The sequence below is a fragment of the Phalangium opilio genome, unplaced genomic scaffold (assembly GCF_054372755.1).
Source record: "Phalangium opilio isolate 3A_F unplaced genomic scaffold, DU_Popi_V2 ptg000032l_1, whole genome shotgun sequence".
NCBI lineage: Eukaryota > Metazoa > Arthropoda > Arachnida > Opiliones > Phalangiidae > Phalangium > Phalangium opilio.
This window is the reverse complement of record NW_028324159.1, coordinates 1,946,200-1,958,725: the sequence shown is the minus strand read 5'-3', so window position 1 is coordinate 1,958,725 and position 12,526 is coordinate 1,946,200. Positions and strand designations below refer to the sequence as shown.

At 38.9% G+C, this 12,526-nt stretch overlaps 1 protein-coding gene across 1 annotated transcript; it reads right to left on the bottom strand.

Moving 5' to 3' along the window:
* Nucleotides 1–1,989: 1,989 nt before the first annotated feature.
* Nucleotides 1,990–2,532, bottom strand: LOC149684749 (uncharacterized). The gene has a single exon (XM_089870970.1). The coding sequence runs from the start codon at nt 2,530–2,532 to the stop codon at nt 1,990–1,992; it is 543 nt and encodes a 180-aa protein (XP_089727096.1).
* Between the last annotated feature and the right edge of the window lie 9,994 nt (nt 2,533–12,526).

Here is a 12,526-nt window from a genome sequence, read left to right as displayed (position 1 = left end):
CGATCTTGCACTACCGAAATCACGAAGGTGCTCGCCAATGTCGGCAAAGGTGCTTCGCACCGGATGTTGTCGGTGTGGAAACAGTTCGGCATAAAGCACTGCCTTTAGTTGAACGTTACTGCGACCTTCACCCAAAATAAACATCATGTCCAATTTTTCCTGGTTTGAATAGGTTGGCATTTTGCTAGGAAACGAAACTAACTGCTATAATTCTACTACTTAGCTGCTACGCTGAAGACCCTGTATATCAAAAGGGACCGGAAGTACCTCAAAGTTTTCAAAGATTGCCAGATTGAGCGGGTCATTGGGTTTATAGTGGTGAAGGTTGCTTTGACTTTCGACACGTGACACCGCGGTATGTTTTTGGTGCTTCAATGTCCTCTTCCGATAGGCCCAACCAATTACCATCCTGGTTTTTCGGCTCAGTGTTGCGGTATTGCCGGTCCCATTAGAAATACAAGGTCTGTATTGTTAAGGCTTAGAAATACGTGGTCTTATAAACTGGTCCTCAGGATTAGTGACCCCTAACGTCTATAAAAAATAAACTGGTCCTTAGGACCAGTGACTCTTACCACAATATTCTTTCTACTGGCCCCATTGTAAAGTTTTTTTGATGATATATATAGGCGCTAGCCCACTTGCGAGAAGGTTCAAGGTAGTTTGACCATAAAGGATAGGTTTGACTAAATTGACTCTGCGAGACTTCAAAATTCCAATCGTGCCGAGACTGCCGACTGCCGCGTAGTTTTAAATCTAACTTAATACCACTACCAAAAGCTGGTACCACTTGGCAAGCCCTTTATTTGGGTCTAAACTCTAGAGTGATACGGTTTATTGTGTTTGAAAGAGAAAAGTTAAGAGTAGAAATTGGAAGAAAGCTTGAATTTTTAAACTGGTCCCGCCTCAATTCCCATCAAAAAACTGGTCCAAGCAATTATTAAACTGGTTTTGGACCAGTGGACGTGTGCTATTTCTAAGTCTGGTAGTGTTAAAATTGTAACAATACTCCTGTTAAAAAGGCACAAATACTGTAACACCTCCCCCCCCCAAACTTTAAGTTTCGCTCCTTTTCAATGGCTCTCTTTTCAATATGGGAAAAATGCTTTTAAATGACAATTTATTTAAGTGTAAGAATTAAACAGGAAAATGGAGGCTGAGTGTAAGATAAGTGTAGTTTTAATTATAATTTGTTAGTTTAATTATAAGGTATCCATGAATTTCCCAAAAACATTCGTGTTTTGGGTTGATTTCACATTAATTATACTTGATTAAGTTTAATTTAACGGTTTGTCTAGTGTGGATACAAGTTTCGATAAAATATTAACTTTAATTGCAATTACCCTAAAATATGTAAGAGCTTTCGATGTATTTTAATGATGAATTAAATTAATTTGAAAGTGAAATAGGAAACATCTGTGGCTGTGCGAAAAACTTGTGATGTTTTAATCTTAATTTGAGCGCGGTAAGGAAAGAGTGGATTTGTTATATTTGTTGTATAACTAAATTTATCTCATAGCTAATGTTTATCACTGAACTAACTAACTAATTATAGTCTAAACTTAAGAGGGGCTAATACTTATTAAAGAGTCCGTTTATAACATCTTATAATCTTTTATTATCAAGAGACTAGTAATTAGGAGCAGCGTAGGTTCTTACTACTGTGGAGGCAGGCGCGCTACTGGGGTTTGTTTTACTAACAAAGGAATAAGAGAGGGAAAACTATAGCTCCCAAATATGGAGAGGCTAGCGCCCTCTATCACAGGTTATGAACATCACACTCCTCCCAATCTACATTAGAAGTTAATACAAATTCAAAATGGTTGAAATACAAATTCAAAATAGGAACTTAAACTTTAAAGTCCGTGAACAAAATGAGTGATATTATCATTATATAATATTATCATTATATAATAAAGAATGCAAAATAGGAACTTAAAACTGATATTCCGTTAACAAATGATTTATCAATGAATTAGTTTCTAGAGTCAATTATAGATTGAGTTTCTTGGGAGGGTTGATTTGACGTTTGGAACGTCGAAGCTTTGGCGTAGCCACTTGAATATGTTCTTGAGGTAGTTGCGGTGTTTGTGAAGGCGAACGGCTTTGCCGAATCGGAGTAACGGTAGTGACTACTGGTCGTGGCATTGTTGGATGAGTCAAGGGAGAGTGTATTTGTTCAATGATTGGTTCCGAAGAGATTTGTTCAGGTTCCGTTAAAGCCGGTAATGGTATTGGTAAAGTAACAGGTGCGTTGCGATCTATGATCTGGTCATGGTGGCGCCGCCAGATCATGTTTTCATGGGTTTCTACTCGATAGGACAATGGACCTGTTCTTTCAATTATCTTGGCTGGTGTCCAGCCAGGCTTTTGGGTGCGGTAATCTCTCGCAAATACCTTATCTCCTACATCAAAATTCGTGTCCCTAGTAGAGTTACGGCGTAGGACTTGGTTCGTCTGATGTGAACGCACCGTCGTGTTGATATCGGGTTTAAGTAGTGTCAACCGGGTTCGTAGAGTACGTTTTAAAAACATGTTCGCCGGGGTTTCACCGGTAGTAGCGTGAGGCGTATTACGATATGTCTGAAGAAAGTCATCCAGTTGTTGTTGTTGGAGGGATGTGGAATGGTGGGAATGTTTGAGTCCCTTCTTTAGCGTTTGGACGAATCTTTCCGCTAGTCCATTGGTGAATGGATGAAACGGAGCGGAGAATATGTGTTTGATGCCCAATTGTTTCGTGAAATTTTCAAATGCGGCGCTGGTAAAGCATGGTCCGTTATCACTAACGAGAGTTTCAGCCGATCCGAAACGTGAAAAGATATTGGATAAGGACTCGATAGTTTGTTCAGTTGTAGATGTGTTTGAAATGTAAACCTCGGGCCATTTCGATTATGCGTCGACAGCGACGAAAAACATTCGGTTACGGAAGGGGCCAGCATAGTCAATATGCACTCTTTGGAAAGGTCTATCTGCGTGTATCCAAGGATGCAGAGGACTTTTTTCGGGATTTTTACTTAGTAGTTTACATTCAGAACAGGATTTAACTTGGGCTTCCAGGTCTTTGTCTATTCCCTTCCAATAGACGTAGCTGCGGGCAATTGATTTCATATTCACAATACCTGGGTGGTTTCTGTGTAATTCTTCTAACACTTGTGGTCGACACTTGGCCGGAACGATAACACGCATTCCTCGTAACAAGCAATTCTGGGTTACGGTAAGATAATCTCTCTTGGAGAAATAAAACTGCAATTCTACCTCCTCCTTCGGTAATGGAGGCCAACCGTTCAAGGTGTAGTCCAAAACACGGGATAAAACTGGATCCGTGCGAGTAGCCTGTGCGATGTCATGACTAGTAATCGGTAGGCAGGCGATTTGGTGAAGGTTGAAGATATCGGCACCATCTAACTTGTCCGAAGTCGTAATCGGTAGAGGAAGTCTCGAAAGAGCATCAGCATTTGCATGTGCAGACCCAGGCTTGTATTTAATCGTGTAGTCATGGGCCGCTAACATTACAGCCCAACGTTGGATACGGGAAGCAGCCAAAACGGGTAGACCAGAATGGTGACCAAAGATTTTAGTCAGGGGCCGTTGATCAGTGTACAGTGTAAACGAACGGCCGTAGATGTACGAATGAAATTTCTTAATTCCAAAAATTATAGACAAGGCCTCCTTTTCCACTTGCGCGTAATTTTGTTCCGTTGTTGTCATTGTTCGGGACGCGTAAGCGATCGGTCGTTCCTGGCCTGACGGCATTAGGTGGGCTAGAACGCAGCCTATGCCGTAAGGAGAGGCATCGCAAGAGAGAATGAGCGGTAATTCCGGAGTATAATTGATCAAGACGTGATCGGAAGTCAATTCTTTCTTGATGTTTTCAAAGGAGTCATTACATTCGACAGTCCACTTCCAGGGAGTGTTCTTATTCAAAAGTTGATGGAGTGGATATAATTTCATGCTGATATTGCGGATGAACTTGCCATAATAATTGATGAGACCCAAAAATGAACGCAACTGGGATACGTTGACTGGTACGGGCGCGTTTTGGATAGCCATTATTTTCTTAGGATTTGGGTGTAAGCCTTGAGCGTCGATAATGTGTCCCAAGCATTCGAGCTTTTCGACGAAAAATTTACATTTGTCTTTACGGGCTCGCAGGTTAAAATCTTCTAATCGTTGAAGGACCTTCTCTAGATTATCCAAATGTTCTTCTTCCGTTGCACCGGTAACGAGGATATTATCCTGGAAATTGCTGGCGGAAACTAAGTTTGACAAAACTTGCTCAAGTGCTTTTTGGAAAATCGCTGGAGAAGAGGCTATACCGTATGCTAGCCTGTTGACTCTGTATAAACCTTTAGTGGTATTAATCGTCAATATTTTACTTGTGTCTTCGTCAACTGCTATTTGCATGAAGGCTTCACTGAGGTCGATTTTGGTATAACGTTTTCCTTTTGACAATTTTTCGAACATCTCTTCAATCCTGGGCATAGGGTGTTGGTCAACCTGTAACGAGGGATTAACCGTAATTTTGTAGTCCCCACAAAGTCGGATTGAGCCGTTAGGCTTAACAATGGGTACGACTGGTGTAGCCCAACCACTGAAGGCTATTAGCGTTATTATTCCTTCCTTTTCTAGGCGCTCCAATTCTTGATCAACTTTAGAGCGAAGTGCATACGCAACTGGACGTGCTTTACAAAATTTCGGTACAACGCCTTCTCGTAGGTGAAGGTGGGCTTCAAAGGTAGCCAGTTTGCCAATAGGCGGACTAAAGACATTCTTATGTTTTTCCAAAATAACCTTCAGTTTATCCGGATGTTCAGTGAGTGCCAAAAGCGAAACTTGACCTTTAGGTGAAGTTAGTTGTTTCGAATTTAGTTGTAGTTTGGAAAGCCAGCTTCTTCCGAAGAGCGGTGTTCCGTCACCTTCTTGGACGTAGAGTAATTCTTGGATTACTTGCGAACCGTAACGAACGGAAACTGATAATACTCCTAGTGGTTTGACGGTTTCTTTAGTATAAGTAGACAATTTCTTTTTCGTTGGTGTCAAGGGAGTATGCGCAAAGTCTTTGTCGTATAGCGTTTTAGGAAGTACGGAGACTGCGGCTCCAGTATCCAATTCCATTGAGACAAGCGTGTTGTTGATCATTACGTCGATTATGATCGGAGAATCCTCACCGGGACGATCGGAGTGAATGTGATAAAGATTTCCCCGAAAGGAATCGTCGTCTTCTGGTTCGGAAACCTCCTGCGGCACTTCCGAGTCAAGCGAATGGGCAGGTTTCTTCCCCTTGTGAGTACGTCTTTTATCATTTTGTGGTAAGTTAGATTTACAAACCCTACGGATGTGTCCGTGGCGGTGGCAACGATTACACTGCGCTCGTTTAAAACGACAAGCCATTTCTGTATGGTCACTTCCCCCACAACGAAAACATGCTGGTCGGCCAGCAGCATTCCCGCCGGGACGAGAAGGGTGCGGCCAGGGCGAAGACGCCGGAAGAGAGCGTTGTGGACGTGAAGGTGATGAGCGACCGCGAAGGTGAAGGGCGTTGACGGCGCTGGAAGCGGTAGAAGCGTGTAGTTCCACTGAATCCTTGGCTGCCGTTTCCATAGATACAGCAATGTCTACAGCTTGTTGAAATGTTAAGGCATTTTCGGATAAAAGGCGTTTTAAGATACCTTCATTGGCAAGGCCCGAGACAAATTTATCTCGGAGAACGTCGTCGAGGTTCGTGCCAAAATCGCAGCGGACGGATAATTGTTTAAGTTCCGCGACGAAAGCAGATACGGGCTGAGAGGACGATTGGCGGCAGCGATGAAATCGGAAACGCTCCGCGACGAGCAGAGGCTAAGGGTACAGATGATCACCGAGTTTCTTTTTTAGTTCAGCAAGAGTCTTACTAGACGGCGCTTCCGGAGCCGTGAGACTACGCAGTAACGTGTATGTACGCGGACCCAACAACGTTAAGAACGTGGCAACCTGTTTGGTTGCGGCAATATCGTGCGCGATGAAGAGAAGTTCCACCCGCTCCATGTACGTAGGCCAATCACAGTTGGCGGAGTCGAACGGTTCGATGTTGGAGAAACGTGAGCTAAGGCTTAAGGTTCGACTGAATCTCCGTCGCCAATTGTTATATTTGTTGTATAACTAAATTTATCTCATAGCTAATGTTTATCACTGAACTAACTAATTATAGTCTAAACTTAAGAGGGGCTAATACTTATTAAAGAGTCCGTTTATAACATCTTATAATCTTTTATTATCAAGAGACTTGTAATTAGGAGCAGCGTAGGTTCTTACTACTGTGGAGGCAGGCACGCTACTGGGGTTTGTTTTACAAACAAAGGAATAAGAGAGGGAAAACTATAGCTCCCAAATATGGAGAGGCTAGCGCCCTCTATCACAGGTTATAGCTTAAAAGTATAATTTATTGGCATTTTTTACCCTAATTGCAACGTTTAGTGAAGTTTAACATTTTTGCCAGTCATTATTTTACCCAAAACTTTTGAATTTCGCGCCAGTTAATGTACTTTAAACATAGTTTAAATTAACTTAAGTGTGAAATAGAAAACATTCAGATTTACCAATGGCTTGGGTAGTTTTAAATAAGATTAAAAGTTATTTGAGTTTTTATCCGAAAAATGAATATATTTGGTTTAATTTCACGTTAATTATATTTAATTGAGTGACAATTAACGTAGGATTGTGTTTCGGCAGTGTACATTTAGGTTATAAAATGACTTTCAATATATACTTCACTTTAATTGCAATTTTTAGTGGAGCTTTTGAATCTTATTTTACCCTACACTTTCGAATTTCGCGCCTATTAATGTACTTTAAAGATAATTTAAATTAACTTAAGTGTGAAATAGAAAACATGGGGCTATACCAACAGCTTGTCCAGTTTAAATCTTAAGCTACTCGAGTTCTCATCCAAAATATGTACATTTCATCTTTAAATTCACGCTAATTATACTTAATTAAGTTTAAATTTATGAAGGATTGAGGTTTGGCAGTGTTGATTTAGCTTATAAAATGAGTTTCAAATTACCTTTATAGTAAAGTTCAGAAAAGTTTTTTCATTCTTGCCAACACATTGCGTTCAATTTTTATCACACCCCGTGCTAAATTTTCGGTAACATAAAGATCATCTATAACATATGTTAATGAATTATGTGATTCTATATTTTGGCAACTTTGACTTGAATACCAGTAATTAAATTAAATACCTAAACAATTCATAGCAATTTAGTCAAATAAACAAACGGCAATGTGAACTGTGGAAATAGTGAACAACATAATCCTCCGTTTCCCACGTGGTTACGTTTGAAAAATCTGCGCAGATGTAAACATGGAAATTATTTGACTAATTAAATTACATAACGACACTGTCCTCCTGGATTAACCAGCACCACTGTTATATTTATATATTAACAAAATCCACTGTTGGTAACAAATAGTTTTTAGAATGATTAACGTAACATAACATACTGACTGTTTCAATAGTATAGAAATTGTTTAAATGAATGATCTGATCCTCTACGTTGGTTGAGTTTCAGGAATTATATCACACACCTTCACAATTAGTAGCATTTTAGTGAGATTAACAAATAATGAAACCTTGTATACCTCAAATGAGAATGTTGAATTAACTGCGCTAACGTAAACACGACGACTCTTAAAACTGCCGTAAGGAAAACACATTGAACTTTTTGTCATCTTTCCAGTAGTATTTTGAAGTTCTCGATCTTTTCAAAGGGTGAAAAGCACTATCTTTATTTCAACACCTTAATAATTTGAATAAATATGCCATTTTTTGACTTCAAATTGGAAGCGCACATGGTAAATACAGTAAAAAAACCTGTGGTTAGCCTGGTTAGGAAATGTTTCTAGCATAAAACGGAGCAGACTATATAAAGAATTCCAAAACAAATGAGAGCTGGAAATGAGCCTTTTTAATAATCTTTGAAGAGGACAGACACTATAAAGACTATAATTTCATAGACTAGCTAAAATACAACTTAAGCCTTGGCCGTAAAGAACGTCGAAAAACTTACTTCAAAAGATATAAAAACCTCTATTAACTGTAATTATTTACCTGAAAATTCGACCTGATAACAAAGTATTTGTTCTTAAGGGTGTTATAGGTAATTAGCAAATCCAAATAAAGGTGTTCAAGCTCGGATGAAATACCAAAGTAATTAATTTTAGTTGCCTTACTGTCGTCTGCTATGAAATTAGGAATTTTCCACATAAAAGCAAACGTTTGAAATTTCTCAACGTAACTTGTTAGCACGCAAAAAGCTAGGCCGTTCTAGTTATCAATGAGAACGAAAATGGGGAAATAAGTTTAAACGCGCTAGGAGGTTAGGCTGACTTCTGACCCAAAAGTAATTTTTTGACGTACTATCTTAATTAGTTAAATTACAAAAATTAGAATTCATTAATTAAAAATCGAAACAGGTAAGTTTCTCATTTAAAAAATGCTTGTTAATTTAAAAGCATTCCTAAAACTAACTTCGGTATAGTTTTTCCGTATGGCCTGTCTCAATTTCCTTAAAAACCGAAATTTTTTTAATGCTTTTTCTATGGGACGCTAACCCTAAAAGGTGTGACTTTTTCTTTAACATTACGGAAGGGTGTCATATCATATCTACAAGGGCCTACCGGCCCTGTAGAATAGTCTTAAGACATTTATTTCTATTTTTTAGCATGTGGAAAGCTTGGTCTACGAACGAGTGAAGGAGTCACTGTGGTTTTAGAATCAGATGCAGCAGAAGTGGATGACTGGGAAACACTTTCTCTAGTTAACAAAGAGCTGTTAATGCTTCTCGAAAGAAATGAAAAATACCAATTGAAAAGCTCCGAGGCAAGCATATTTAATTCCATGGTGGGTGAAGAATATTCTAAAGTAAGTCTCACTCCTGTTCATAAGATAAACAAGTTACTGCTCTTACAGTCGATAAGTTTGGAAGATATCCCAGTCATTTTTTCCGATGTATCATCCATTATCCTTGGCTACGAGCTGTTGGAGTTCGAAGAAAATGACGTAACTCATCAAACTTGCGCACAGATTTCGCCCCACCTGGGTACTGAAACTGCATTAGCGAATAGTTGTTTAACAGAAAATAACTGCACCTCGTCAAGTTCCTCTACTAGCTCGGTGAGGTTATCTTTATATTAAATCCATACTGGTTTTGATTGTTGCTATACTTTCTTAAATGTGATAATAATTGTTTTTAAATTTCTGTACAGCTTTTAACTCGAAACCCTATTAGCCTACTGTACACTTTTCTTAAACTTTCTGACTATACAATAAAAAAATTAATGGAAGGAAAACCAATGGCCATTTACGACCAACTGGTTAAGGAAATGGCATATGGGCTACTTCTTAATTATGAAATGAGAACGCACGCCGAATACCAGGCTGCTGCAAATTTGCTTTACAAAAATTACCCATGCATAGATGTCAAGAGAAATGAGAATCATGATGCAACGGTGAGTTCAACAAGATAGGGCAAACAGACAGCGATTAATTGGAATAATGTTGAACTTAAAATATATTTAATATGCCTTTTAGCGTTACTTTATAGACCGGCTATCTGCAAAAATCCGACACATTAGATGGCTTGAGAAGCGGCGGGAAACCCATCCACAAGACAAAAGTGAAATTCAAAAGCCCACAAAGAAGAGAAAAAATACACGAGTCGCGGCATTCAGCATAGAATTTTAGAATTTGAAAAAAAAAGAAGAAACATCAGATATACCGTACGAAGAAGCTCTGACACAAATAAATGCAGAATATCATGAAGACAATCCAGATGTACCGAAAATGTTAAAATTAAATCGCCAGCCTTTTCTTAAGAGACGAAATTGGATATAGAAAAATAATATGGTTTTTGAGGCCTTTTTGGACAAATTTCCGTACTTTATGGACATACGCCTTGTATGTTGTATAAGAGCATTTAAATAAGACAATATCCATATGAAATAATTTACTTCTATTTTAGCATGAAGCTGAGTTTAATATGCTGTTGAAGGTTGAAGATTCAAAATCAACGCATTTAAAAAACATAGCAAAGCTATCAGCGATTTTGAAAGAAGCTTTGCAAATAGTAATATTTGAGTTTATAACTCAAACTTATTTGTTCATCGGGTAATAATTCTAATTGAAAGGACGATGAAGATTGCGTTGAGCTGAGTGAAACATTAGCTCTCATCATCTTTTTGGAGAAAAATTGAAACGCAACCCCACTGGTTAAAGGGGGCTCAAAGCCAAGGGGGCAGAGGCAGGAAAAGCGGGCCTTTTTCCATGATAAACATATCTAAGGTAAGAAAAACTATTTAGCTTCCAAAAAATAAGCATGTATTAAAAATATTGCCATTAATTTTTCCGAAGGAAAAACCAGAGTCTTCCTTGAAAGATGCCCCACAATTAGTGGTGGTTGAAAAACTATCCAATGAAAGGGATCTTTATCTTATTTACAAAAACAAAACAATAAAGGTGCCGTTAGCAAGCGGCATATATTATTTGTTAGCACTTTGATTTGGCATACCAGAAGTGGATCATATTACAGCTCCCTAGAAGTACTGGACGATATAACATCGCCGTGCATCAACATTGTCTCCTAGCACTGAAGAGAAAAGGGTATATGCGAAACGCAGCGGCGAATTTGTGAACTAAATCAGAGGAATGATTTTGGCGCGAAATTAATTTTTAATAAGCGGGCGAAGCAAACGGAAGTAAGTGGTAGGCTGGTAGCCAATGAGGAAAGGTTTGAGAGGGAAGAGCGCGGAGGGAAACAAGTTGTTCCATACAAAGTGTTGGGTTGTGAATATAATAGTGGAAGTCCACTTTATTTTTCCGATTTAAAAAAATAATTGGCGGTCTATAGGTATTTTTTAAACGCTTGTGTTGAAAAGGAAATTAATATGAATTAAAATTATCAAAATAGCCTTCATCATGCTAGAATATTTCTAATGTATCCCTAGTACAGTACAGCACTGAGCTAAGCTTCTACCGATCGATTTAAAGGTTAGCGGGGATATTTGGACCGATTTATTAATAATTAAAGGTTATGTGCGTCGACATAGAAATTTGTTTTCCTTTTTTAAGTGTGACAAATTTTTTCAATGCTTTAACGTTTTCCGTTTGCGAAAGATGCTGGTCAATATTTTTCAGTTTTACAAAACGTTTTTTTAGTTTCTTACGGTTAAGTGCTTTTAATATCACATAGATCGTGTTCAGATGTCTCTTTAATGTGGGCATGCAACCATTGCAAATAGTTACATTGATCCTAACATAAGGCATTCTAAATCAAAATTATAACGCGATAATAAGCTTCACACTAATCACGACACTGACAGCCATTATCATCAACCGGAACTTCCGTAGGTTAACCTAACTCAAGATCTGGGTTTATGGGAAAACTATACTTGTAAAACTGAGCTATAGATGGCGGGCTTGGATGTCTTGGAAGAAAACGCTGTATAAAAAAGCATAACCTACGTCCAGTACTTATAGGGAGCTGTAATATGATTCACTTATGCAGAACTGTAATAGGGGATGGTGATTCATTTGTACATTCAAAGCTTCAAGAAAAAGTGGAATACGGAGATAAAATTAAAAAAAGCGAGTGCGCCAATCACGTGACACGAAACTACCGATCAAAGCTTTACGCTATAGCCAAATTTCACCCAGAAGCCTTGACAACATCGAGGATAGTTCGAATGGGGAAAGCTATGAGAGGGGCTATCGCCCACGTCGCCGCGGAACTAAAAGCCACCACCATACAGTTGCATGGTGATGTTAAACAAGTTGTTTCTCTTCAAAATAAATACGCTGAAATTCTAAGGCAAGATATTAGAAATATCTACTTCCATGTTTATGGTCGGCACGATAATTGTCGTCCCTATTTCTGCGAGTCTGCGGGTCCAGATAGGTTTTCTCTCTTGACCCCAGCTTTAGAAATGAAACTGAAGAACGCTTCGCAAAGAGCGCAGGACCTAGCAACGGCTCTTTTGCAAAACGAAACAAATAATTTGGCGGAAAACTTCATGTCCTTGGTCGCAGAAACTGTTGGAGGAAACCATATATGTTTCAACAGACGTGGATCCTATTTCACGCGTTGCATCGCAGCTGCGCTACAATTTCAACTAGGTAGAAATTGGCATGCAAAAATTATGAAAACTGTGACCAGTGAGAGCCCTTGCGTCACAATTAAAACTCATGGTAGTCGAAATGCGAGGGAGAAAAATAACAAGAGAACGAATGAGCCTGGAAAAACGTATAAGAGAGATGAAAGAAAGCCAAGAAGCCGAAGAACGCAATCATGAGACGCGTGGTTTCAAAAACTACGGAGAAAATTCAGAAAAACCAGATATGGTCCCTGATGCTATGGAAAGAAGGAGAAAGGAAATTTCCGCCTAACTTAGGAGCAACAAGATATTATCAAAAAGAGGACCAAAGACCAGGCTAATGGCGAGGAATGACACTAGTTACGAAAGAATCGAATTGCAGCGTCTAATTTTGGAAAAA